This window comes from Passer domesticus, chromosome 9, assembly GCF_036417665.1.
Source record: "Passer domesticus isolate bPasDom1 chromosome 9, bPasDom1.hap1, whole genome shotgun sequence".
Classification (NCBI taxonomy): Eukaryota; Metazoa; Chordata; class Aves; order Passeriformes; family Passeridae; genus Passer; species Passer domesticus.
The window spans coordinates 3038189-3065843 of NC_087482.1; the positions used below are offsets into that span (position 1 = coordinate 3038189).

The 27655-nt window shown below is 48.0% G+C and overlaps 2 protein-coding genes across 4 annotated transcripts; both read left to right on the forward strand.

Moving 5' to 3' along the window:
• Positions 1-5156: 5156 nt before the first annotated feature.
• On the forward strand, positions 5157-15635 carry LOC135308307 (uncharacterized). The gene is made up of 9 exons (XM_064433248.1): positions 5157-6459; positions 6543-6589; positions 8485-8696; positions 10215-10375; positions 10801-10856; positions 12443-12531; positions 13482-13629; positions 14724-14885; positions 15499-15635. The coding sequence occupies exons 1-9, from the start codon at positions 6416-6418 to the stop codon at positions 15633-15635; spliced, it is 1056 nt and encodes a 351-aa protein (XP_064289318.1). The 5' UTR covers positions 5157-6415.
• Positions 15636-19447: 3812 nt separating this feature from the next.
• LOC135307537 (TOG array regulator of axonemal microtubules protein 2-like) lies at positions 19448-27048 on the forward strand. Of its 3 annotated transcripts, none has more exons than XM_064431954.1 (6): positions 19448-19525; positions 20674-20791; positions 21232-21276; positions 21746-21849; positions 23227-23431; positions 24604-27048. In XM_064431954.1, the coding sequence occupies exons 1-6, from the start codon at positions 19521-19523 to the stop codon at positions 25063-25065; spliced, it is 939 nt and encodes a 312-aa protein (XP_064288024.1). In that variant the 5' UTR covers positions 19448-19520; the 3' UTR covers positions 25066-27048. The 3 variants fall into 3 exon arrangements, with proteins under 3 accessions (XP_064288024.1, XP_064288025.1, XP_064288023.1); XM_064431955.1 differs by lacking the exon at positions 19448-19525 and having other exon boundaries at positions 20639-20791; positions 24604-24820; positions 25904-27048; XM_064431953.1 differs by lacking the exons at positions 19448-19525; positions 21232-21276 and having other exon boundaries at positions 20653-20791.
• Positions 27049-27655: the final 607 nt, after the last annotated feature.

Here is a 27655-nt window from a genome sequence, read left to right on the forward strand (position 1 = left end):
ATCATCCTCCTCCTCCGTGCCATTCCTGGGAGTGCCGGCGGTGTGGGCGCGACCCGTCGATTTCTCCCCACCTGAGCTGATTCTTTTTAATAAAGACTTTAAAAAGGAGAAAGATCTCCAGCCCATTTATTTCAAGAAGCACTGGGAGCACAAAGGGACACAGCCAGTAGGCCCAGCAGCTCCTTGCTGAGGGCCCACTTCATGCAAGAGCTCACACTCAAAATATGAAATGAATTTAAAATAAAAGGGTGGGGGGAGGCAGCAGTGAGGTGTCCTCATAGGTTCAATTCTGCACTCTGCTTTTGTCACCAACATTATCCAAGTTCCTGTGCTTGTTTTCCTGGAGAATTTGCACTCAACAGAGCTTCAGTGCCTTTGATCAAATCAGTCTTAAGAGCAGCTTGGGGCTGGTCAGTCATTTAGATGTGAGCACTGCCTGGGCTCCAGGCAACAAAAGAACATTAGCTGCAGGCCACCCATACAGCTTTTCATCTTAATGAGAACACATTTTTGCAAACAGATAGATGTTGGGAGGATTTTTGCACCATCAGGCCAAGGCACAAGGCTCTGGATCTACACAGCACTTTGGTAGGAGGGGAACACAGGTGGGGACAATCCAGGCTGTTAGCAGTGCCCCCACCCCCTGATTAAGGACAGCACAATTACTTTTAGAGCTCCTTAACCAGCTGGTGAAAAGCTGATCTTCTTTTCATGCCCCCTGCATACTGACAGGCAAGTTGAACAGAAAATCTGCCTCTTCCTCCATGATCTCTGATCACCAAAGCAAAGAACCAAGAAAAAAAAAAAAGCCAAAAACACCCCAACCAATTAAATACAAATAATTTTTTGCCCACTCTGTTTTGGTTTTTTTTTTTTAAGAGCTTTATAAGACTGACTAAGCCAGTGCTGAATTAAGAGTGTCACATGTTATGTGCCTTTCACAAAGTGTGGGACAGCTGCTGCCATGTAAAGGTGGGTGCAGTGTCAGTCCCTTTACTTCAGACCCAGCCCTGCCTTCCTGAGGGACAGAAATTCATCTGTTAGAATCCCTTGGAGCTTATGGAGCTGCTCTTGGCCCTCCTGTGGATAACTGGGCTGCTGTGGAGAACTGAAGAATTTTCAGCTTGGTACCTGTTATGTATATTATGGTAATTTGTGCTGATAGAATATATATATATATATATATGAATAAAATATCAAGCCTTGAAATCACAGTAGCAAGGGAAGAGGGGATTGCTTCACAGGGTGAGGAAACCGCAGCTGGCAGTCGGGTAGGAGGAGTGTCATTAACATAGGAAGTGAACCCAGCCGGCACAGGAGATTGTCGTTCTCACTGGTGTGAACAGGAGGAGGCCCAGCGATGATGGCCCATGGAGATGTTCATCTTAGACAGAGGGGACCATCAAGGACATACATCTGCATACGGGATTCCGGTAACCGAAGAGTGGATGCACATCAGTTCCCGGACAAGGTTTTGTCCAGCACAGGACGGAGAATAGAGGCATCATGAATGTGAAGAACCCTGAGGAAAGACAAAGGGACTCTGCCATGGGCTAGAAAAAGAGTATAAGAACGGACTCTGCCAAGCAGCATTGGTGAACAGGGGGGATTGGGTGCGATAGAAGGCGGATCTGTGTTCACCCAGCTTCCATCCCGGGGTCAGTGCTGTCCTTGATTGTTGGCTGTCAGGACTGTATATCAGTTGTGAATAAATTTATATTTTATTTTTATTAAATTGGCTGGATCGATTTTTACCTATAACAGTATCCATGTATGGGGGCCTGCAGAATCTAAGCAGCATCTTCCTTGGCCAACAACAGACTGGAAAGGGAAAACCAGCATCAGAAACCTGTGAGATGGAAAACTTTGGGCTGTTTGAGATCAAAAATGTCACCTAAAAATCTCAATGGCGAAGAACAACCTTTCTCACAAGGATTCCAGTAGAATAAATGACACAGGTGTTGGAATAACAGCCAGTGCCCACAGCAATGACAATTCCTTGGTGAGGAGGGTCCCACGGAGAGTCGGCTGAGTAATGACACTCACAGCCAATGTGGCTACATGTCGTTCTCCTTTATTAAGCAACTTTGACATAGTTATCCTCCTCTATACACTGTCTCCTGCCACTAATGCTTAATGCTGATTGGTTAAGTAGCTATATTCACACATACATCTTAATTACTGATTGGTTGTCACACTATAAGCATCTTTAGCTAAGGTGTGCCAAATTAGCAGCTCCCACAACGTGCTTGACGCATTTGGTTTCATCCTGGCACAATGCTCATTCTTCCTTGTTGTATCTATTTGAGGACAGCACATGGTCTATCTTGTTCCTGTTTGAGGACGATACATGGTTTTCAGAGTAACTCTGTAATCTGCAGACCAGGGCTGTCCAATTCCCACAGGGGAATATCATGGCCCTGTTCAGCCAAGAATCCTTCTACACCTTGGAATAAAAGGCAGTGCCCACTGCAAAGACATTTCCCTGTCCTGTGGGCTCCACAAACCACACATGAACATGGCACTTTTCCTGAGTGCTTCCCAAAGCTTCTCTGCAAGAAGCACTGGGGAAGTGCATGGGGCAAGAGTTCTGCAAGTGCCAGGCTCTTGTGCAGCAGAAAAGTCATAAAATATAGAAGATTCTAGCAACCCCAATAAATCCATCATTTATGGCTTGTAAATATTCCAGTGAATCTCAGTTACTTCAGGGCAAAAACAAACACAGGGCAATCTTGCTTAGACTGCAACCCCTGGCGCGAGGACACGAGGCTTGACTCCATGTTGATCAGAAGGCTGATTTATTATGATATATATTATACTAAAATGCTACATTACAACTATACTAAAAGGACAGAGAGAAGAGGATCAGAAGGCTACAAAGACAAGAATAGAAGAGGAATGAATAACAAAAATCCTGTGACTGCTCACAGCCTTGGCACAGGTGGCTGTGATTGGTCACTGATTGAAAACAATCCACATGAACCAATGGAAGATTCACCTGTGGCATTCCACAGCAGCAGATAGCCATTGTTTACATTTCTTTCCTGAGGCCCTCAGCTCCTCAGGACAGGAAAAATCCTAGCAGAGGCTTTTTCACTAAAAATCCTGGCAACATCTCACCCTTTTAAATTATTAAATTAAATAGAAAAAGAAATGTTTGCAATCTCCTCTACTGAGGCCTTGCAGAAGAGAGAACAACACCTTTTGAGGTTGATCTGTTGCCAATCAAAATCTCAATCATCTGCTGATGTGGAATGGTCAGGGAAACTCTTCACCTGTAAAACATTCAGGGAAATTCTTCACTTATCAAACATCTAATTATATCATATCACTAAAACAATCTTAAAAAATAAGAAAATGCAAAGAACACATGCAGAGAAAGTTCATTGTTTCAAGTCCAAGCAGCTGAATTTCAGGACAGAGTCCATGGACTGAAGATGTTCTTCTTTGACATCTCTGGAAGTCCCCTTTGGTCCTGAAACAGGCTTGCAGAATTCTGAAACAAAGAACTGCTAAAGAAAACAAGAATTATCAAACAATTCATTTACAGTCATCAAACAATTCAGAGAAAATTTCTGGAATGCCCTGGCCACAGCCCTTCATTGAACCACTTGTGCTGAGGCTAATTTTTGGCTTTTCAATGCTTTTGAGCTGCTAGCTCTTTCCACTTTTCTTTATTATTATTATTTTTTTTTTCATTAGAAGAAGAGTAGCAGCAGCAGAGTGTCTCTAGGACCCTTGGGTGGCTCTGGTCCTGGTGGGCGGACCAGAGAACTCAGACTTGGCTCACAGAATGGTGGCCTAGGTTCTTGTGGGGAAAGCAAAGTTTTTGAACTCAGCACTGGACGGGGCGATGGCCCCGGCCCAGGGAAATGAGTTAAACGGCTTAGAACTAGCTTGTGAGGCGGGCTCTGCACGCTCAGAACTTGGTAGGACTATGCTGCTAGTGTTTTGAGAGTAGAAATGACGAAATGTTTTTTTTTTTAGAAGCACTGGTGCACACTGGCAGCTGGAGAAGAGAAGTTTTCTCAGGAATTGTTATTTTAGATTTGAGGGTTTCTTGTCTCCAGAGCAAGCGAGCAGTGCTTGCTTTGCTCTGTGTCTCTTGTTTTTGTAAGGTAAATGTTATTTTTTCTGCTTTTTGCTTTTTGGCACTACTTTTATCTCTACTGGGTTGGGAACTAGAGGTAGATGTTACAGGAGCCAACTCCCCCATGCCGCAGGGGCGCTCGGGGGAAGGCAGGCACTTTAACTTCTAGGGAGAAGCTCTCGACTATACGCGAAGTGATTTAAAAACTATATTGATTTTGAACACAGCCAGCCGAACTGCTCCTGCAGTCAGCTGGAGGGTTATGCTTTTTTTACGGAAGGATAGGCTTTTCGCAGGGTTTGATGTGAATGATGGAGTTTCGGAAACCTGCGGGACAACTGGGGTGGGTGGTGCAGGCAGCACGGGCGCTGGTGTCGACTTTTGAGGCGGTCTCGTGGGCTCAGCACTATTCTCAGCAAGCTCTTGCACTGCAATTGGATCGGCAGGGAGCGGCGGGACAGGCGGGGGCGGCGGGCTCGGAGCGGGGTCGGCCCGCGCAGGCGCCGCCTGCACCGTTGCGAATTCAGTTGCCGGCTGGGATGCAGAGAAAGAAGACACGGAGGCAGCTCCTGCAGCTCCCGGGGACAGCAGCACAGCCGGGGAATCACTGTTGTTGATCGCGCTGCCTGGCAACACGGGCGGATCGGCGGGAGGCGGTTCCGGGTGCCGCGGCGCAGGCGCAGTCATCAGAGCCGGCGGAGCTGGCCCGGGCGGCTGCGGGGCCGCGGGCGGAGCCGGCTGAGGCGGAGCCGCGGGGTCCGGCGCCTCCCGCGGGGCTGGCTGAGGCGGAGCCGCGGGGTCCGGCGCCTCCCGCGGGGCTGGCTGAGGCGGAGCCGCGGGGTCCGGCGCCTCCCGCGGGGCTGGCTGAGGCGGAGCCGGATCCGCCCCCTCCCGGGGTGGGGAAGGCGGAAAGATCCGCGGTGAAGCGGGCGGGGCCGGCCCGGAAAGCGGCGGGCTCGGCTCCCCATCCCCCCCAAGAGAAGGAGGGGGGGGGGAAGGCAGCTCTGTCTGCTCCGAAGGAACAGAGAAAAACTTTTGCTCAGCTGTGGGCAGTGCGGGGGGGCTGCAAACCCGCGGTTCGTCTTTTTGGAGAGGCTTCTCTCGTGCCGAACCTGGCGGGTACGGAGCGCGGCCGCGCCACCGAGCCATGACGTCCCCCCCAGCCTTTTTTACTGTCAAAACCCAGGATAAGATGTCTTGGGATATTGAATATATCAACGGGCGTTTAACACCCTGGTGCTCTGTCCACTCAACAGCAGCCTTCATGAACTCCCAAACATCTAAATCGAGGGAGTATATCACATTTGTAAAAAATCTATGAAATTTTGCCTATCTGAAAACGTCATAATAATCTTCCTTCCAAAAAATCAAATCGTGTCCCCATTTGCACCAGAGTTTAATAACTTTCTCCTCTGACTCAGTAAACGGAACCTGAGCTTCCGAAGGTACATTTTCCCAACTTTCCTCCCACCTTTTGCGAATGGCAGGATCTTCAGGAAGGGAAAAAATAACAGTACCTTTAGACAGTGTCCTTGTGGATCCAGCTGTGCAGCTCTGCTGCTCTGCGGTCTCTGGACACAATCTCCAGGAAAGTCCAACAGGTTCTCCTGTTTGCCTTGGCTGTGAACTCTGCCCATCTTCAGGGTCTCGTTTCTTCAGCTCCAGGCTAGATTCCATGGTCACTCTTGGGGTGACCATCAGTTTCACACGTCCAGGGGTCACCAATTCTTGCTTTGACTGCAACCCCTGGTGCGAGGACACGAGGCTTGACTCCACTTTCATCAGAAGGCTGATTTATTATGATATATATTATACTAAAATGCTACATTACAACTATACTAAAAGAACAGAGAGAGAAAGATCAGAAGGCTACAAAGACAAGAATAGAACAGGAATCAATAACAAAAATCCTGTGACTGCTCACAGCCTTGGCACAGGTGGCTGTGATTGGTCACTGATTGAAAACAATCCACATGAACCAATGGAAGATTCACCTGTGGCACTCCACAGGAGCAGATAGTTATTGTTTACATTTCTTTCCTGAGGCCCTCAGCTCCTCAGGACAGGAAAAATCCTAGCAGAGGCTTTTTCACTAAAAATCCTGGCAACACCATATTTTGCCCATCTATGGTGATCCAGCAGAATGTCAAACCCAAGAGCAATGCCCCAAGAGCAGAGGTGGTGCTGGGGAAAGGGAGGCAGGGCTTCAAAGTGTCTCAGGATGGGTCCCCAGCTGGACTTGGCTGTTATTTCAGCCAGAGCTTGGCCAGTTCTGTGTGATTCCAGCAACTGAAAGCTTAAGGACAATGACTCATCTTTGGGATTATGTTTTGCAATTCCTCCTTCATCACAGGGACCATGCTTAGAAGGTTTGCCTGCTTGCATGGTACATCCATTCCCTCCCTTCTCTTTCTAGCTCCTCATATGTTCCTTTGTCCTCCATTTTCTCCAGGCCAAGACCCAGCACCAGAAGCCAAGAGAAGAGCCCGGAGTATGCAGGTAGGCACAGGGCTCCAGTGTACTTTTCACCTCACTCTTCGCATCTCCTGTGGTGATTTGGCACAGTCAGCTGTCCCACGTATTTAGGTGAACTTTTCTGTATTCCACATTTTGTCCGAAAGTGGCCTTTCTAGTCTTCACACTGAGTTGACATTTGGAAATCTTGGTTAACACCCATTCATTTAAAGGTATCTTTAAATGTATTTCAATTTCCTAATGGGCTCAGAGGACTCTCCCAGAGCCCAGTCCCTAGGAGTGTTCTCTGGTGGTGCAGTGAAAATTCCTCCAGTGTTAATTTTTGAGTGGAAGGAGCTGGAGGGGTACCTTGGGCTCTTGGATAAGCTGGGCAGGAAACGGATACATTCCTCTCCATCCTGCACATCCCTTTTACCTCCTTGCAGCCTTTCTAGTGCCAAATGGGGAATGGAAAAATAAGCCAATTAGCATGAAATGAGAAATGTTTCCACTCCTTCCGACTGCCCTTGAAGGAGAAAACCATTCCTTGGGGTAGTTTCTGATCTGAATCCCTTGAGAGTTGAAGGAGATTCCTGTATATTGCCTGGTTTTGCACTGGGAGGAATAGGGAAACCTCCTATGATGGAAAGTCCTTTTGAATTTTCCAGTGAAGGAGAAGGAGACTTCCAAATGGCTGCAGCCTAGGCAGGGTGTGAGTTTGTCATCCTCTGACAGCACAAGGCCAAAGCCACCTATGGCAGGTTCCCAATGACAAATCTCTTCCCCGGCTGTCTCTGCCTGTGTCAGTGCTGCAGGCTGAGGCTGGGAGAGGAGATGCCTCCTGCCTTGTCCCTGTCCCTGCCTTGCCTGATCCCTGACAAGTGGAATTGTGCCAGACAAAATGCAGTCTCTGGCACCTCTGGGTCATCCACTGTTTTCAAGCTGTAAGCTTCAATGACACTGTTGTAGTTCCTTTGCCATCTCTGGTTGTGTAATGATAGGAGAGATGAGACTTGGAGAAGTAATTCTGCTGATGCAGAAAAAGGGATCAGATCCCCTGGTCCCTTTGCTCAGGGTTAGTTCTGCCAAATCTTGGGTATGGCCCTATTTGGAATGACTCCTTCATTGCTGGAATGCATCTGCAATGCTGAATGCAGCACTAGACCAGTATTGCTCCATAAGCAGGGGGATAGTTTTTCTGGATTAATTCTGGATTGGAAATTACTTAAGTCGTTGAATGATTCCTCTCTTTTGTTACTGACCAGAGCATTGTTCAGGCTGAAAGGCCCCAGTTTTAAGAGAAGTGTTTGTTTTGTATTGCTTGGCTGCCTTTTTATTTTACCCTTTGTGAAACAATGTAAAAAATTAGTTCTCTTACTTCTAAGAGCTTGCATGCCTAACCCATTAGATGGATTGATTCTAAAAATGGGAGTTCACCGAACTCACTTCTTCCCTTGTGAGCGTGGCTCAGCCTCACACAGAGGTGAGGTGGGAGCTGGGCCGCTCTCTGTTGGGAGGAAGGGTCTTGTGGCAGCCCAGAGAGGCTGTGCACATTGGCAGGGAACAGCTGTGCCCTGCATGTGCCCCTGCAATGAGCTGTGCTGCTGGCAGTGCCCCGTGGAGCTGTAGGGCTGCTCAGCTGTGGGGCAGGGAGAGGAGCAGCAGGGTGCATGTGCAGCTGAGCCATGGCTGGAGAGCACAGGGCTCTGGGCTCCCTGCTGTCCCAGGGCAGCCCAGAGGCCAGGCTGTTCCTGTGGCAGCTCTGTGGAAGTGGGGCAGGGTTTTCCCCCTGGCCTGCTTCAAGCTGCTGGTGGCAGGAGCATGTTTCCCTGTGCAGCTATTTAGAAGCTTCCAAGGAATCTGTCCCATGAAATACGGAGCTTCAGATGCTTCATCTTTGCACTGGGGGCTCTGTTACATTTTGTGTCTCCACTTTGCAGATCTGACTGGCTACACTCCTGCCACGAATCTTCCTGAGACACGTCCCGCTTCACTCCTTCCCTTCAAGCCCTTGCCTCCCATCCAAGAGAGCTCTTCCATCAAGCTGAGCAAGATGTATGATGGGGAGGAAGGGAAAGGGAAAAGTAGCACTGACAACGAAGATGTCAGAAGAAACAACGCGGAGCAGAGTTCAGAGGGAAAAGGACATAAGGTAAGGAGACCAAGCTAAGTCCTGGATGGTAGATTTTCATTTTATGTGCTGTAGGCAGAGCATGGAGGCCTTTTCCTGTGCTGTGAGCCCAGGGAAGCAGCTGAGCTAAGAAAGACCTCAGCTGGACACTGCACTTCAGGCTGTCTTTGCCATGGGTGTGTAGGGCAGACGTCATGTCCTCAGCATGTATCAATAGCAGGAGAGGTCTTTGAATGGTTTCTGGGCTGTGTTGTAGTTCCTCGTCTGTCTTATGGCTGAGAAAACACCAACAAGCAGTCAGAGCAGCTGAAGCTGTGCAATCTGGGAAAGCAGTCCTTCCCCATTGAGTAATCTACAGGTATCTATGATGCACCTGTATGTTTTGCTGATGTTTTCTGTCAGCTGTGTCTGCTTTGGATGGAAAAAGATGATTGCTGGAACCTGCAAAGTCAGGTTGTCTGAGCTTGTGAGTGGTACAGCCATGCCCCCTGCACAGCAATCTCTGATGCTATTTCCAGAGTTCATCAGATTCTGGGCAGCTGTGTGCTCTGGCATGGCTTTGTCCATAGGGAAGGGATGGCAGGTGGACATCGGGAAAGCAGCCTGGATCCCAGGCACACGATTTTCTTTGCACCAGGGCCAGGACGTGCAGTTGTTCTGGGTTTGCTGTGGGGTGCAGGAGGAGACAGATGAACAACAGTTTTGGTTGACAGAATGTCCAATCAAAGGCTTGGGCACTTGATTTCAGCCTTGCAGAGAAAGGGCTCAGTGTATACAGGAACTGACCCTTTCAGTGAACTTTGAACAGGTCCTGGCATGGCTCTCTAGCGGGGCCAGAAATGATGGGATACTAAGCATGGGTGTGCATCTGCCCCTGCTGCCTCCTCCCCCATTCCTGGCCATGGCATGGGGGCCCTGGAGCAAGTTGGGCAGGCAGAGACCTTGCAGAGAGCAGCAGGGCAGGGAGCTCTGCTGAACTCCCTAAATGGCAGTGAGGCTGAGATGATGGATGTGGGGGAGCTGGAGAGCAGCGACCATCCTGAGAGCTCAGCAGCAGCATCTGGGCTCCAAGGCTGCTGGGGAAGTGTAGGAGGGAAGGGCAGCAGCAGAAGGAATGAGGGACTTGAGACAAGCAGGTTTGGACATGCTGCAGAATGGCTTTGTGGGGATTTGGCTGGAGATCAGCACTGGCTGTGAGACACATTAGGGGCAGGGAGAGAACAGTGATCTAAACCCACTGCCATGGCATCCAAAAGGCCAGGGGAGGCAGTGGCACCCCAGAACACCTTGATGTCAAACATGTGGATGCCAGCTGGGAATGTAGTCGCATTTCCAGGGAAGTGAGAAGGTGGGGAGAGCTCAGAAATGTGGGACATGGTCTCTCCCAGTTCCCTTTGCATTCCCAATCCACAGCCAAGCTGCTGCATCAGTTTGACTTTTCCTACCAGGTCCCAGTTAAGAGCATTGATAAAATTCTTGAGGCATCAAAGGGGGCAAGTGTGGATGATTGATCTGAGCACTGTGTTCTACTCTTTCCAGACCTCCTTGCTGTATTCCACGGGCGGGGAAATGAAGAAGAGACAATTGGGAAAATCTTTGATTCCCCGTCTGCGCAAGGCAGGAATTTCCCCTGTGGGCAGTGCTGCTGGGTCTGTGCACAGCTCTCCAAAGATGGAATTGCAGGAGTCCCAGGAGATGAGGTAAGCCAAGGTGTCTGCTGCTCCAGTGTACTCTTCACCTCACTCTTCCCATCTCCTGTGGTGATTTGGCACAGTCTCCCATGTATTTAGGCAAACCTCTGAATATTCCGCATTTTGCCCATCCAATGTCAAACCCAAGAGCAACGCCCCAAGAGCAGAGGTGGTGCTGGGGAAGAGGAGGCAGGGCTTCAAAGTGTCTCAGGAAGGGTCCCCTGCTGGACTTGGCTGTTATTTCAGCCAGAGCTTGCCCAGTTCTGTGTGATTCCAGCAACTGAAAGCTTAAGGACAATGAATCATATTTGGGTTTATGTGTTGCAATTCTTCCTTCATCACAGTGACCATGCTAAGAAGGTTTGCCTCTTTGCATGGTACACCCATTCTCTCCCTTCTCCTTCTAGCTTCTCATATGTTTTTTTGTCTTCCAGTTTCTTCAGGGCAAGACCCAGCAGCAGAAGCCAAGAGAAGATCCCGGAGCATGCAGGTGGGTACAGGGCATGTCTGTCCTAAAATGATCATTGGGATCTTGACTCAGAGGTGACACTTGGAAAGCTTGGATAAAACACATTCATTTAAAGATATCTTTAAATTAATTTCATTTTCTTGATGGGCTCAGTGGACTCTCCCAGAGCCCAATGACTGGGAGTGTTCTCTGGTGGTGCAGTGAAATTCCTTCAGTATGAAATGCTGAGTGGCAGGAGCTGGAGGGGTAGCTTGGCTCCTGGATGTGCTGTTCAGGAAAAGGAAACATTCCTCTCCTTCTTGCTCATGCCTTTTATCTCCCTGCAGCCTTTCTTGTGTCAAAATTAGAGTAGAAAATGAAGGAATTTTATGAAATGAGAAATGTTTCCACTCCTTCCTCCTGCTTTTGAAGGAGTAAACCATTCCTTGAGGTAGTTTCTGGTCTGAACCCTTTGAGATTTGATGGTGATTCATGGATTTTTGGTCTGCACTTGGTTTTTCGTGGTTTTGCACTGTAAGGAATAGGGAAACCTCCTATGATGGAAAGTCCTTTTGAATTTTCCAGTGAAGGAGAAGGAGACTTCCAAATGGCTGCAGCCTAGGCACAGTGTGAGTTTGTCATCCTCTGACAGCACAAGCCCAAAGCCACCTGTGGCAGGTTCCCAATGACAAATCTCTTCCCCGGCTGTCTCTGCCTGTGTCAGTGCTGCAGGCTGAGGCTGGGGAGGAGGTGCCTCCTGCCTTGTCCCTGTCCCTGCCTTGCCTGATCCCTGACAAGTGGAATTGTGCCAGACAAAATGCAGTCTCTGGCGCCTCTGGGTCATCCACTGTTTTCAAGCTGTAAGCTTCAATGACACTGTTGTAGTTCCTTTGCCATCTCTGGTTGTGTAATGATAGGAGAGATGAGACTTGGAGAAGTAATTCTGCTGATGCAGAAAAAGGGATCAGATCCCCTGGTCCCTTTGCTCAGGGTTTGTTCTGCCACATCCTGAGTATGGCACCTTTGGAATAACTCCTTAATTGTGTATATGCAACTGCAATGCTTACTGCAGCTAGGGAGAGGTAGTCCTCAGTAAGTAAATGACATTTTTTCTGGATTAATTCTGGACTATAAATCACTTCTGTCATTCATCCTTTCCGGTCTTTCTTTTGTTACTGACCCAATCATTTAGCAGGGTGATAGAATCCAGTTTTAAGACAGGTATACCTCTCATAGTGCTTGACTGCTACATGATTTTATCCTCTGTGAAACCATGTGAAGAATTAGTTCTTCTAGTTCTACCAGCTCTGTTGGGGAGTGTTTCAGAATGACCGGCCATCAGCTATTTCTATTAAGGACATTTTGAATTGTCAATATCAGCCAAGATCAAAATTATTTTGAGATAGGTCATGTTTATTTGGGTTTGGATGTCTCTGCTGAAAAGAAAGCAGAGAATAAACCCCTGCAACAAGGAAGCAGAGCAAAAGTGGAACTTTTGGATGAGCACTTTGTTCCCTGCAAATACAGGATTGCAGAATGCTGGGCACATCTAATGAGGAAAGCAAAGCTTCTTTTGCTTCCAACACGTGGTGCCAGAGATTTACAGGAACCTTTGCTTCCATTCCCAGGCCTCTCACTGAGTCAGGCCAAGGAGACAGATCATCCCAGCAGTCCTGGTCTTAGGAGTGACAAGGAGCGGAGGGACAGCTTTGGAAAGGTAAGGGATAAGAACAGGGATGAGCAGACTTCCTTTCCAGTGGCTGTTTAGTGCTTGGCCCAAAATGCCACTGAAAATCATAATCTTCCACTCCTTGGGGGATGGGGATTCTCTTGGGAATGTATTTGACAGCTACAGAGCAATTGCTTGTCTATTTCCAGTAGTGCCAAGGTGACTGGTTTGGAGATGGTGCTAAGGTCACGCCAGAAGCATTCTGTATGTGCAAAGGCTGGTTTAGAGAAGTTCTGAATGGCAGATCATGCTAGACATCAGTGAATGTGGGAGAAGTGCATCCTTGGATGCAGAGAAGCAAAGACTCTAATGTTGAGTGTAAGCAAGGCTGCAAACTAAAATGGGAGAGTTTGCTTTTTCCTGGTTACCTTTGTGGCTGTATCTCACAGCCCTCTCATTCTCAAGTTTTCTGCTCATTAACATCAGCATTTGTGCAACTTGTTTTCACAAGACTCCTCCTTTTGGTCTGCTGGCCTCAGAGACCAAGTCCTTCAGAGCTGAGTCCTTCAGAAGCCAGGAAGTGAGAAACAGCTGCAATTCCTGGCCATGAGTGTTAAGCAACAGTCATTCCCCCTCCTTGCTGGGTATTGCACACGGTTTTCGTTCTTCTGCCATGGCCTGTAGGAACTGCACTGCCTGCTCACTGTCATGTGAGCTCTTCATCTGTCTTGGAGCACTCCTATGACTTTCATGCTTCAAGCAGGGCTTCCTGACATAGGTTGCAGTTGCAGCAGTGTGAGGTTGTGGCAGTGAAGTGTTCCACCTCACTGTGTGTAATTGCCAAGGCGAGCATGGGAGACATTCCTCTGAAACTATTGGAATGGATATGGAGCTGCATGGAAGACTGTGGCACTCTGCACTCTGTGCTCCTGATGAGGTGTTGTGTCTGCTTGGTGTGTCTCTGCTTACAGTCTGTGATGTGTTTCCATTGCACCTAGACCCGCGCTGAATTGTGCAGGTTGGCTAAAGAGAACTTAGAGCAGAAGAAAATGGAGATTTTGATGGAAGAGATGAAGAGGAGACAAAATGAGAAATCATTGCAGCTTCCTCCAGAGACATTTGAGCCTGGAGATGCAGCTGAAGCAAGTAAGTGGTGGCTACACTTGTAGTGTTCCTTTTTGACCACTTGCTTGCCCTTTGCACAATGTTGCAATCAGACTGGGGGGACTGTTCTGCTTGCATCTGAGTAAGAATCTTGCATTAGGATTTAATTCTGTTTCCCAAAGAAAAATAGAGAGACATGAAGTGTCTTGCCCATGGCCTCATTGAGTCAGTAACAGAATATTAGCTTCCCACCTCCACTTGTAAAGTCTTTCAGAGTAGAAAATTCTGTCTTGCAAAGTACACTGTGGCTTCAGACTCTCTCCTGGAGAGCAGCCTCCAGGGAAGGTGAGGCCAAAAGGATGCTTTTCAACCAGGCTGCAACCTGGAAGGAACTTAATTCCATTCCTTCTGATGAAAGCACCAGAGATCCTTCTCCTGCCGCTCCCTGCTGAGGAGCTGGCGCTGTAGAGCTGTGCTGAAGCCCCAGGCAGTGCTTGTGTTTTCGTCCCAGGAGCAAGCAGCGTTCCCAACTGAATCCTGGCCGAGGGGCTCAGCCTGCAGGGCTGTGAGTGCTGCCCGAGGGCGGCAGCGGGGCCCTCAGGGGCAGCACTCAGCCCGAGGGCATCACACCAGGCTATCTGCACTTTGGTAACTTCCCTGCCTGCCTCTGGAACAGAAGAACAAAAGCAAAGCAATACTCTGGGTTTTCTTTGTTTCTTAGGAGAAGCGTCACTGCAGTTTGCTTTTAAACTAGAAGAGGGCAGATTTACATTAGATATTAAGGAGAATTTTTTTTTAAATGAAGGGGATGAAAAGCTGGCAGGATTTGCCAAGGGAAGCTGTTGTTGGTCTATCCTTGAAGGTGTTCAAGGCCAGTTTACGTAGGGCTCTGAGAAACCTGATCTAGACAACGTCCCTGCTCACAGGGGTTGGACTAGATGGTGGTTAAAGGTGCCTTCCAGCCCAAACTCCTCTGGGATTCTGTGATCACTGTCCCATGTTAGTGTGCCATTGTTATACTTGTAGTTCTTTGGGACAACAAAGAATGTTACCCAGCTCTAGCAACTTCTCTGGCCTTTTCCATCATCACCCCGTCCAGCACTCTCCACTTACAGGCTCCTCTTTGGTGCCTGCAGGCTTCAGCCTACCACCTATCAATGGCACAGCTCCCAGTGTACAGAGAAAAGACCCTGGTAGCGCCATGAAGAAAACGGTCGTGAGAAAGCAGGACACGGTGCCCTTACAGCCCAGTACGCCCACCCTCCATGGAGATGGCAGCTTCCCACGCAGCTCCTCGGGTAAGCCTGCTCCATGGCAGCATTTTCCTGCAGGGGTTTGTCCTTGCAAAGGGAGCACAAACTGCCTCCTGCCTCAGCCAGCACAGTGGGATCTTGGGTTCATAGTGTGTCCTGAGAATGAACAGCAAATCTACTTTGGAGTTACTCCAGCTTGGTAGTCTAGAATATTTGAAGTCAATGGAAACAGAGGCACTGTCAGGTGTGAAGGGTCAGGTGTGGCTGTTCCCTGGTTGTTGCTCCCTGGGGATTGAGCTGGGCCCAGCAGGGCTGGGTTCTTCAGGCTTGGCTTGGTGCTGTCACGAGGCAGCTGCAGGTCTCTCCTCAGGGACTTGCCGAGAGCCCCTGTCCTCAGGGCTGTGGGAAATCAGGGTGCTGAGACAAGAGGGGCACCTGAGGGGTTCCCTCCTGGGCTGGCCAGTCCTGCTGTTGGCACTGTCTGGCAGGGAGCGGGAGCTCTGCGGCCTCAGGAACCTGCCGCTGGCTGTGGCACCTGTGGCACTTGGAGCTGGGGCTGTGGGGCAATTGTCAGGTTTAGCCTGGAGCTGTGCTCAGCTGGGGAGGCTGAGAGAAAGCAGGGAGCCCCAGGATCCAGAGAGCAGGGAAGTCCTTGCAGTGACCTCGCAGACAGCCACTGGTGCCCTGCGCCGAGAGGAGCCGCTCCGTGGGCTCAGGCAGAAGGACAGGGCCTTTTCGGACCCACAGCAGGCCTTGCAGGAGGCACTGTCCTTGCTGGGCAGTGATGACTGGTAAGAAAGGCCCCATCACTCTGTGTCCCTCTTGGCGTTAAGGTCGGTCAGAAGCGAGTCTTGCTGGTGCCTCTGAGCCCTGAGAGCCCAGAGGGCCAAAGGGCACTGCTGAAACCACTGTGGAGCTGTGAGAGGATAAAGAGTGGAGAGCAGCCTTTTCTTGGCCTTGCTCTGCAGCACTGCTCCAACTGCAGCAGGTCCATGCTGTTTCCTGGCTTTGGCTGCTGCTCCATGGAGCTGCAAAGGAAATGCTGAGGGAAGAGAGAAAGCTGTGGGACGAGATGCTTTGCTGGCTGAAGGCAGAAGCAGGATGGCAGCAGTTTTGAGTGTAGAGATTTGGGTGCCTTGGGCCACTGGCCCAGTGGGACTGAGTAAGATTCCTCTCTGCTCCCACTGCTGACAGCAATGGCAGGGACTCCTGCATGTGAGTCCCAGAAGCTGCTCCAGGCAGCTCCTCTTTTTGAGAAATGGACTGAGTTGTGCCTTCAAGTCCTTCTGCCTACCATTACTCCTGAAGGGCTCATGGCAGAAGAGAAGGAAAGAGAAATAAAATCCTCTGGGAATCTTGCACTTTTGCAATTCAACTTTTCCTTCTCAAGGAATCATACGGGCTTGAGATGTTTTGTCAATACTCATAATGTGTCCCAAAACTCTACACAGACAGAAGGAGGCCCAGAGGTGATACCCTTCCAAATATTAGGTGATATTGGTTGTCTTTTTGATGTCTGGGTTAGCATCCACTCACTGGTGGATGCTTCATTCTCACAGGGAATGAAAAATTTCACAGCATGAAAAATTAGCCACGTTGCATCTCCTTGTGCAGTCTTCTTTGCTTTGCCCTTTCTCTTCTGCTTTCTCTTCCCCATTTCTCTTTGATGCCCTGGGAGGTGCAGAGAGCTTCTGCAGGTGTGGGGGTCCTGATGACACTCAGGGGTGCCCATGGGATCAGTTGCCAGCCCTGGCTGCAGCCCTGATGCCTCACACACCTTCCTGTAGCTGAGGGCCTGCACAAAGCAAGTGCTGAGAGATGGAGTTGTTTGCACCTTTTCAATAACACTTTGCTGTTGTGGGCATTGTTTTAGGTCGGAGTGTTCTGGGAAAAGCCAGAGTTTTAACAGTTCTTGCCCAGCGGTGGAATCTTAATCTTCTGGGACATCCTGCTGCTTTTTTGGGGAACGTGTGAGGTGGAGTGGGTGACACACAGGCCTCGATTGTAGAGTGGAAACTCAGCTCCAGAGTGCCAGTGCAGACTCTCAGTGCTGAACTGCCTGCTGGGGCTGCCAAAGAAGGAAAATGTCCCAGTAACAGCCCAATGGGACTGTGTCTCAGGGACAGGTACAGGGAGGTGACAAGAACCAGCAGCATGGCCTGGCCTCACAGCTTCTAGGAAGCAGTGATGACAGAGGGAATTAATAGCAGAGATTTTCAGAAAGGTCACAAATGAAGACTCTGAAAGCCCTCTCTTTGCCTCTTGGATTTGTGTATGCTTTTGACAGCCACAGCATCCTGTGGCAATGTGTTCCACGATTTCATTAAGTACTCCTTGAAAAGCACCTGCCATGCTTTGACTGAGCTGCCAGCCTGGTGATTTGAAAGGGTGCTGCCAAGTGCTTGGGTAGAGAGAAAAATCAATCTTTTTTGTACTTGCCTTTCAGGGAACGGAAGAAGAAGGGACTCTTGAACATCACACTGCTGGCTGAGTCCCATTCAGAAGTCCTGCTCTGTCGGCTTCGTGAGATTTGCTTGGCAGTTACCAGAGAGGTGAGAACATTGCTCTGAATTGACCCCATACTCGATACACGGCTTGTAGAGTAGAATATGTGCTTGTTCATCTCCATGTGTGCTCAGGGACTGCCTTCATTCTGGTTTTAGACCTTCTATTTCTAGTGTCTGTCAGCTATCTGTAGGATCTGTGTGTACATGTAGCTGTATTTACTGGCAGGTCGGGTATCTGACACTTGTCTGTGAGTGAGGTACCATTATAATGCAAGGCAGAAAAGAGACACTAATAACATGATATGCCAGATTCCCAATCTCTGCCCAAACTGTAATTGAACACTGCAAATGAGTCTGTAGACCTGAGCCTGTGTTTTCTGTTTTCTGCCTGGGTGCTTCAACTACAGGTGTTGCTTTTTTGAACAGGAGCATCTGACTGTTTTATCTTTATGCCTTGTGCCTTTATGGTTTGAAAGCAGCCCTTTCTTTATTTTGCTTCTATGTTTTTCAAATAAAAGGGCCTAAAATCAAAGCAGTAGACATTATAGAAGGTTTAAGTGGAACACTTTAGTGAAGCCTATTTTTCATGCCTGCAGTAAGAAGGTGTGTGGGCAGAAACTGGTGCCAGAGTAAGTGTCTTTCATGCTTGGGCTCTTCTGCTCCTACTGTGCTTTTATACACAGTGGGACGTGTTGTGATTTCCTGGGAGTCTTGTCTAAGGAAACTGGTTTTCTTTGCAAGGTGATGCTTATGTTTCCCCTCATGACTTCCCCAGGTGACCAACCTCCGGTCCAACGTGTCCTGCTCTGCAGTTGTCACTCTGGGAGAGCTCTTTGTGATCTTGGGGAAGGACATGGACTCCGAGGTGGATCAGATTGCTGCAGTCCTTCTCCACATGTTGCGGAACTCCCCAGAGTTTATTCAGAAGGCAGCCTGTCAGAGCCTGGGCATGATAGTAGAGAACGTGACTCCTACACGAGCAATGACTGCTCTCCTGGACAATGGAGTCAAGTAGGTTCTTCTTCTTTCTGTGATATTCTTGACCTTCTAGTGTGTGGCTGAGGGAAGGGATGACAGAGAGAACGGGAATGGTGGAAGGGAAGGGCCCTGTATCCTGCATCTTCTGTGGACTCAGTGACTTGATTCTCTGATCAACCTCATTTCTCCTTTCTGAGAAATAAGGAGGGTACTTGCTGGGGCATGGAGCACATCAGGGAGAATGTGCTGGGTGTGGCACAGCCTGCACAGCAGGTGCAGCTCCTGCCAAAAGGAGTCTTGTGTGACTGTCCTGGCCTTAGAGCTGTGTTTTCTATTCAAACTGATGTTTCATGTTAGCCCTGAGATGATGAAGCACTTTCCAGGCACCCTCACTGGCTGAGTGCCATGGGACAGCTGAAGCAAATGCTGCCTTAAGTGTTGGTGCTGGGCCTGATAGTTCCCAAGAGACAGTCTCTAGAATAGGACAAGCTGGATAAACTGACTGCCACCCTTTCCTCAACTTTGGAATAGGGTAAAACACTCAGACGTATCCCTTGCCAAGCTTTACAAAAGAAACAGGCTGCATTGCTGGGTGTTCCTCAACTTCACGGCCCACGGCATGTTTTCTCTGCATTTGTGTTTTCCCAGGGGTCTGCAGATTTGGGGATGAATGGGTGGAAAGAGCCTCATCCTGCTGCAGCTCTGGCTAGTGGGTGCCCTCTGATGGGTCAGCACGAATTGTCCTTAATTTCTAAATAATTCATATGTAACCTATTACTTTAATCTTTCTCTGAGTAAACTTCGGGAAAGAAATTGAGCATCCAATAGTGCAGGGAGACTGAATGCTTCCCTTTTCCATGCAGACAGCCCATCTGTACAATGCTAACTTTGTGTTTATCTGAGGACAGAACCTTCTACATGTGTCTGCAGCTGCAGGGAGAAGCCAGGCTCCTTCCCCCAGCAAGGACAGGGAGCAGGCTGTGGCCAAGGCCTGTGCTGCTGCTGCTCCTTCTCCCTGTGTCCCAGGGTTTGCTCTCTCCTTCCCAGGAGCTGCTACGTCCCGGCACAGAAGTGTACGGCCGAACTCCTCCTGTCCTTGATGGAGAAAATGGGAGTCACGAAGCTTGCAGGCTCACCCAGGGCTGAGAGGCTGGCACAGGTGGCAGGGACACTTGCTCAGGACAGTCACAAGGACATGAGGTAATGATCTTCTTTCACCTCCTAAAACAGGAAAACCGTTTTGTGTTTGGCTTTAAGCTAAAACCAGAAAGAGTGGAAACTCAAGGCAATAATAAGTGACCTCACAGTGTGGCTAAGGGGCATAGAATCATGGAATATGCAGAGTTGGAGGGGAGCCATGTAGATCATCCAGTCCAGCTCCCGGCCATGTGCAGGACAGCCCAAGAGTCACTCCACGTGCCTGAGAGCATTGTCCAAACGCTTCTTGAGCTCTGTCAGGCTTGGTGCTGTGACCACTGCTCTGGGTTGTCTGGGGAAATGACTGTACTGGGTAACCTGAGGTTGGCAGCAAGGAGCATTGCCAGCTCCCTGTGACTTGCGAGATTCTTTACTGAGATTACAAGAGCTCTGATTAGCCAGTCCAACAGTTTTGTTTAGCCTTAGGCGCACAAGAGAAAGCCAAGTGTAGGCTAATGTTCATCACTGAAGGATGCCAAACATCTGTTTCTCATTAACTTAAGACTTCCCTAGAAATATTTTAGAGGTCTTTAGCCAATGTATTCAGTCTTTCTAAACCTCTTCTGCAGATTTCTAGAGTGCTATTATCTGTGGCTCAGTGACCTCCAAATTTCTTCTTGAAGAAAATTGTGGTTTCCTAGTGGCAAAATCACCCCAAGCCACCAAAATCCCCTTCCTTTGATGATGAAATTCCCATTAATAGCTGCCAAGAACACCAGAGCAACTGGCTGCCCATGTGTATACAGATAGTATAGAATAATCAAAAGCAAGGATGAGGTGTTTTGTCCTGGCTTCCCTGCCAGTTAAAGGAAGGAAAATGTATGTGCAAGGGCAGCAGAACACTGCTAATAGGCTCTGACAACAAAGCAGATGTGTTTCCCTTGTTGCCTGGGATCCTTTGATCCCACAGAAGCACACCCCCAGTTTCAGAGAGAAATGGTATTTTTCTGTTGGCCCACATTCTCCTCTTGCCTCTTGTGTTCAGCTGACAGCACTGTGCAGTGTCAAGTGAGGTAAATCTCCCTCTTTGCTGAGTCTAGGTAACGCCTTCTCATGCAAACATTGCACCGGATGAGTTTAAGGCATCAGCCTCTTCTGTTAACACTCTTCCTTTGTTCACTTTTCTTTTGTTTCCTTCCTTCCTTCCTCAGGCATTATGGACAGGAGATGGTGAAGATGTTGCTTAGTAATCAAAAATTTCAAAAGCTTTTGGAACAATCTCTTTCCACGCATGACCTGGAAGATATCCTGAAGAGAATTAAGAAGAAAGTAAGTGCTTGGCAGGACAAATGTCTCCTTTGTGCAAGTATTGCCACTGCTAATAGGAGATCAAATATACCCAATGTGTCTGTATCTCATTCCTCTTTTGCTGAATCATTTTATTCCTGAAAATGAGCTGTTAATCCTCAGCCTGTTCTTCTGCAGACCACACAGGAACTGTATTCTTGGGGGAAAAGTAGGGTTTTGAATACTTTGAATATGGGTCACAAAGAGGAAAGGGAGAGAGGAGAAAATGGGTTTACATTCACGTGTAAGCCCCCACAGCACTCTCCCTACCATGCCCTCAGTAAAGCAATTAAGTGACAATAGTGCTTCTGAACATAACAGAGTCTTTGCAAAAGAGACTCTAAGTCTCTTAGTACTACCAAGAAAATTTCCAAGTATACAAAAGATGTCCAAGTCAATCCTAATTACTACAATTATTTTAGGAATACTGCCCTGCTGTCAAGCCCTGTGGAGCTGGAAGAAGCTTGGTAAATTCAGCAGCATCCAGTGGAAAATCATTTTTTTGATTGGGAGGGATTTTATTCTTTTTATCTACATTACAGAAGGGAGTTTTTCTTTGTGCAGGGGCAGGGAGAGTAAGTGTTGAACCAAATCAACTTCCAACACAATGGGCCAACCCCCAAAGAGTCCAATTTTTTCTGCTGCTTCCTTTAAGACCACTCATTGCCTACCAGTTTGCATAATTCCCATTTATGGTCAAAACTCATAAATTTGGGATTTTAGACAGCAGCTCAGTCTGGTAGCACCCATAACCTGCCTTGGGCTACCAAAAACAAAGAGCTGGCATCACTGAATCTCTGGTCTGTTTATTTCTGTAAGTTAGGAAATGTTTCCCTAGGCCTTGGTAGCAGTGATCCTGGTTCTAACTGGTGTTTTAAAGAGGGAATTTCCTAGTTCTATTCTAAAGATTGATGGGGTTTCTCTGTGTCTCTGTAGGGGATGGAAAACCAGAAGGCTGAACGCCCACCTGTGCAGGAGCCGGTGAAGAAGAGGAATGAAGGCTCCAAGGAGCCCCAGGCCACATCACCTCCTAGCAAACGGTACTGAGCACTTTTGCCAGATGTGACAAAGCCCATGACATGCTTCACATGCCTCTTCCTCAGGCACATCTTTCTGATGGAGATGACCAGTGCCAAAGATTGTTTCCTTTCCCTACAAATGCTCTAGGATAAAAAATATCTATTTCTGCATTGTGTTGAACACAGCTTCTCTGGAGGGCTTTCCACAAATACTGGGCGACAAAAAGTCACCCATTGCTTGCAGTTCAGATGATCCAGTGCAGTGGCAAGGGCAGGGCTGTGGAGGCTAGGAGAGGGCCAAGTCTGTGCTGCCTGACTTGAGACAAGTAAATTCAACCAGGGTTTTTTTCATCCAAGTGGAGTCCTTTTTAGATGGGTGTTTTAATGAGAAGTCCCAGTCTAGAGGCAGGATGCCATTCCTCAAACAAGCAGTTCCCTTCCATGAGGTTTGGTCTAGCTGATTGTTGGTTTTGTTACCCTCAAACAGCAGTACCAAGTTTGAGTAGTAAGGAGCAAGACAATTCCTAAGCCATTTTGGTCAACAGGTATCTCAAGGTGGACTTTTTGTCTTGTGATTCCTGCCCTTCCTACAGTTTGCTTGATGGACAGCGTGTTTGGTTTATTTCCCCCTGTGCTGCAATCAGCATTTAAGACAGGAATTTGGTCCTTGCTGTCTCGTCATGCCAGTGGCAGAGCTACTTGTACTGTTTTCCTCTGACAACAGAGGGGGATTTATTTAGCTCTGTCATGCTCAGCAGTGGCAAGAAAGTGACCACATGCCTCAGTAGCATAGCTAGCATCTTCCCATTCTCATGGAAGAGGCAGGTTGATCCAAGAGGATTATTCCCAGTGGGTTTGTTACGCTGTGCATCTAGTTTCTAGGGAAGCAAATGAAATGTGAGCGTAGTTCTGGGATGTCTGATTTCTGTTTTTCTCTCTGTTACTGATTTTCTGGATCATTTAGCTATGCCCCTGTTCATCTGTTCAGATGCATCTGAGCTACTTTTGCAGATTGTCATGCCTGGTTGTAGAGACACTTCTCCAGAGTGATGAGTTTCCTTATTGTAAGACACACACATCCCGTATGAGGAGGCATTTAAACTTGGAAGCAGTGTCTCTCTTTCCCCACAAAGTAACGTGGCCTGTGTGTCTTAGAAGCCATCTGAAGATAGAGCAGATGCATCTCATCCTTGGTTTTCCTGCGTGAGCACTAGAAGAATGTGACTTGCAGATTGTTTCCCATAATGATTGTCATGAGGTCCACGTTGTTCTTCACTTCAGAGCCTCATGATTTTCTAGCTTGAAATCACATCATTAGGAAAGCTCCCCAAGATGTTTGGCTCACAATTAACTGAAGGGATTATCAGAAACAGATCCTAATTTGACTTTGTTTTCCAGGGCAAAGTCTGCCACTGGTGGACACCGCCTACACCGTGCAAGAGCCCAGGTCACATTACCTGCATCTGTGGAAGAAAGGGAGCTGCTCCAGAAGCTTTACCATCTCCTGGAAGCCAAGGCGTTCCAGACACGGATGGAAGGAGTGGCACTCCTCCTAGACCTGTCCAAAACCAGACCCCAGCTGATCTCCACTAACATTGTCCAAGTATGTAGGATATCTTCATTGCTCCTTTCATTTAGCTCCTTTCCCAAGCCTGCGGAAGTAAAGTTAATTCAGTGTGTCTTGGCACTATATCCTGGCTGTTTGGGACAGACTGGCCCTTCTTATCCAGACAAATTAATTGAGCTCCAGGCTTCAGGACAAGTTATTTCAGTCCAGCTGTATTTTTCTGGCAGGTGCCTATTGCTGCTGTTCATCAGATGATGGCAGAATTTTCTGCTGGTGTAACCTCTGCTGTCTCCTACTCCCAGTTGGGTTAAGTGGAGGGAATTGAGCCATTGAAGACATGGCAATTATTTTCTAGAGAAAAAATGGGTTTGCATGGGGAAGAGAAGTATCAGGCTGGGTTGGTTTAAACAAAATGTTTTTAAAATGATACTTCTGTGAACTCCATCTTGTCTTGCACAGGTAAAACTCATTTCCATCCTCGTCCCTATTCCTCTTGGTAAAGATGGTGCTCACCCTTCTTGGGGGGCCTTTTTTTTCTCTTTGGAAAGGAAGAAAACAAATAAGGACAGATCCATCCCTTCTCCTCCCTGTAGCTGCTTTTCCCCTTTTTCCAGAAAAGTGTGCCTGATAATGTGGCTGTCAAGGGACTGAACCTGCTGGAATGAGAGCTGTACAGCACATTATATTTCACAAGTCCACCTGTTAGTCAGAGCAATGGTCTGGATCCTGGAAGAGTTGATCTGAGCCCTGCCCTTCTCCAGACACAGGTTCTGAGACAGAGAAAATAAAACTTAGATCTCCTCCAGCCATAGTTTAGGCAAAATCATAGCTGCCCTCAATACTTGAGGCAACTGTATAAAAAACTGGGCATTGTAAACATCTGCTTCCATACTTGTAAAGCAAAGGTAGTCTTTTGAATTAATAAATGGAATTGATTCAATGATTTATAGGATGAGAGAAACACCATAGGAATTTTTCTGTCCCCACCCAAACCTCTTAAAAACAGATGAAAATCTTTCAAGCAGCATGAGGTTGTGCAACCATTCCAGTGAGTGGCCCACAGGAAAACAGTGAAAATGTGCAAGCAAGGGCTGACCTGAGAGAAAGGATCACTTTCATCTTTTAGATTCCTGAGTGCTCATTTCTACATCGCTTCTTCAAAAAAGGTCATTTTAATCAAGCTTTCATGTTGTTTGTTCTCTTCACAGATTTTTGATTATTTTGGCCTGAGAATCTGTGACACACATAAGAAAGTGAAGCAGAAGGCGCTGGAGGCGCTGGCAGAAATCATAGGACTCCTGCAGGATGCCATGAACCCATTGATGATCCTTTTGGTTGAAGGCATAACAAAGAACCTAAACTCAAAGGATCCCGGGGTTCATGCTGCAGCTATGACGGCTCTGGACCAATCTGTTGTGCATTTAGGTAAGGCTGAGCCCTGGCATGGACTCTCCTCACCTGTGTCTCTGTCTCTCCGACACAAGAGAACGCTGAGTGCCTTGGTAGCTGTTGCTGTCTGTGGAATGCTCCAGCTGACACCCACCAGAAGCTGTGCAGGTGCAGTCCTTATGCACCATCCCCAACTGGCTGGAATGTGCAGCAGCATTTCCCAACAGTCCCAGGAGCCCTTGGCTCTGTGCTGCTGGTCTGAAGAGCAAGTCCTGGACTAGAGCTTTGCTGCAATTCAGAGGCAAAGGGGTTTTGGAGTTTGCTTGGGCCCCGTCTGACTTGCCAAATGAACAGCTTTGCTGTAGGCATGAAGGGACACCGGCCCATCAGAGCTTCTGCACAGCAGCCACCTGGAAGGCTCTACATTATAGGCAGTAGCTGCCTGTTTTCCACCTTTCTTCTTTGTCTTCTTTTTTCAAAGGGGACCATAGGATTCATCAAGTTCATTTCTTTATAACACATGGGTCAAAATCCATCTGTCAATGATGCCTTGTTCCACACGTTGTTTTGCATGGGACAAGAAGGAAATGGCAAATACCTACAGAGGCAAGGGCAGCTGTAAATTTTTCTGCCACACAGATTGATGTCAGGTCTGAAAATGCCACACTGGGGGAATATGGCTGAACAATGGAGTGTTGAAGAGGCAGGTCTTCAAGGGGAGTTTCCACTTTCTCCACCTCAGCTGCTCTGTGAAGTCAGGGATTACCTGACTCAGTGCCTCTCTGTGTCCCAAGTATGGGCTTCTTCCTTTTGGCTCTGCGATGCAGAACCTTTTCACTGCTTCCATGTGACTGAACTCTTGAGGACCCTGATGTGAAATATTTTAACATAGCTCCTGGTGGAGCAGACAACTTTGGATTTACAAATGTGAAAGGAGAGCTTTTCTTTTGGCGTTTTAAACACCAACAAGTAGGCTGGAAGGAAAGAAGAAAAGGATTAAAAAATCAGCAGAAATGGACTTTATTGTATAAAATGGGGTTGCCCCTGCTTTTTCCCTTGCCACTGTCCTCTCTCCTATGCCCTCAGAAGAGTGAACAGAAACGTGTGTTTCACTTGTAGATGAAGTATCACTGATGAAAGAGCTCTGCCACCAATGGAGACAACTGAGTGGCCAAGCTCTGCTGGATGTCACGGAACGTATCACAGGTACGGCCTCCCCTTCTAAGCCAAGAGGTCTCCGAGGGAGTATTTACAGGGAATGCCAGTGAACAGACAGTAGAGTAGTTCCTCCACATCAGGAGGTGCTGAGCTCTCACTGGGGCCCTTCTCAAGTCCCATAGTGGCCAGTGTCTTTAATTGCATTTAAACTCAAATGAAGTCCAGTTTTTGAATGGGTACCATAACCCTTTTCCTGCTTAGCCAAATTGGTTTTGGGTACTTTCAGGAGCTCTTTCAATGTTGATGACTGCTGGTGGATTAACAGCATAGAGGAAATGAAGTTTCTTCCACCACAGAATAGTAAATGGCTACTACATAACAGTTTGCCTGATCAGGAAACAAGACTGGTCTCCTGAGCATTTCAGGTTTTGATCTTTCAGCCAAATCTGCCATGCAAGGAGCCTGTTGGTAGTCACTTTTTGTCTGTGTTTGATATAGTTCAGTTCAGAAAATGAGCAGAGAGCAGATTCCAGAGGCAATCTGAGAAAACCCTTGTGTTTTGGCTAAATTTCAGTCCCCTATGTAGCCTTTTTCTCTCTCTATGCCCCTATTTCAGTGCACATTTTAAGAAGAAATGCTATTAACATTGGGAGGGGAAATGTCATTAAAATGTGGAGATGCTCAAGTGACAGGGCAAATGCCAGGGCAATGGGTCTGGGTAATTCTCCAAGACACCCTGAGGTTTGAAACAGCTCTTTGTTGGAAGCCACAAAAGCATTCTGCCAAAGACACCAGCTAGTCTCTGGTGGTTCTCATCCAGCTGTCAAGTAGCAGCCATCTCTGGTGGGCTGGAGTTTTGGAGTGTGTTCTAATACTGCCCTTTGCTGTGGGCCATGGAGCAAAGGGGAGAGCCAGATTAGACTTTTGGCCCTTGACATCAAAGTTACAAAAATGGAATAATTGCTTTTATTAGGAATCTCTCAATTGTCTCTCTAGGGTGCATTTCCAAATCTTCTACGTGGGTTTAGACAACTTGTAAATGGAAATAGTAGGCAATTTGACGTTTCATTCATTGTTCATGCAGAAAGAAATTGTGCAATAATTGAGTAAAGGTACAAAGTCTGCCACAAGTACAAGGCTCTGGTTGGAGATATTAGTCCCGAGGGGTTGGTGGTTGTGTTTCAAGGATGATCAGCGGCTTTGCCCATTTCTGGGTTGTGGGGCTGTGTGTGCTGTTTCACTGATCTTGGCCCGAGAGGCTTCCAAGAGGCAAGAGCAGAGGTAGATCCCTGTTTGCATGGAGGCTGGTGGGTAAGCAGCTGTGTCGCTCTCCCGGCAGAGCTTGTGGAGTGGGTTCATGCCAGGAGCCCTGAAGCGGTCGAGCGCTACGCCCTGCCCGTGCTCTGGTCCTGCCTGGAGAACAAGGCGCTGCCTGTGCGAAGCGCCAACGTCTGCGCTGTGGTCACCAAGCTGGCCTGTGCCCTCTGCGAGGCACTGGGCAGCCAGATCATTAAGTTTGCTGACAGCACACCTCCACACGTGCAGGAAAACCTCAACAGCCTTCTGGGCTGGTGAAGGTTTGATGTTCTCCAGAAAGCGGACAAATTTCTGAGCTGGACACCACCGGACGTGACTTTTCAGCTGTGCCAGAAATGACAAAATACTAAGGAAGGGTGTGCATCTGCCCCCGCTCTGTTATCAGCATTGCCCTTC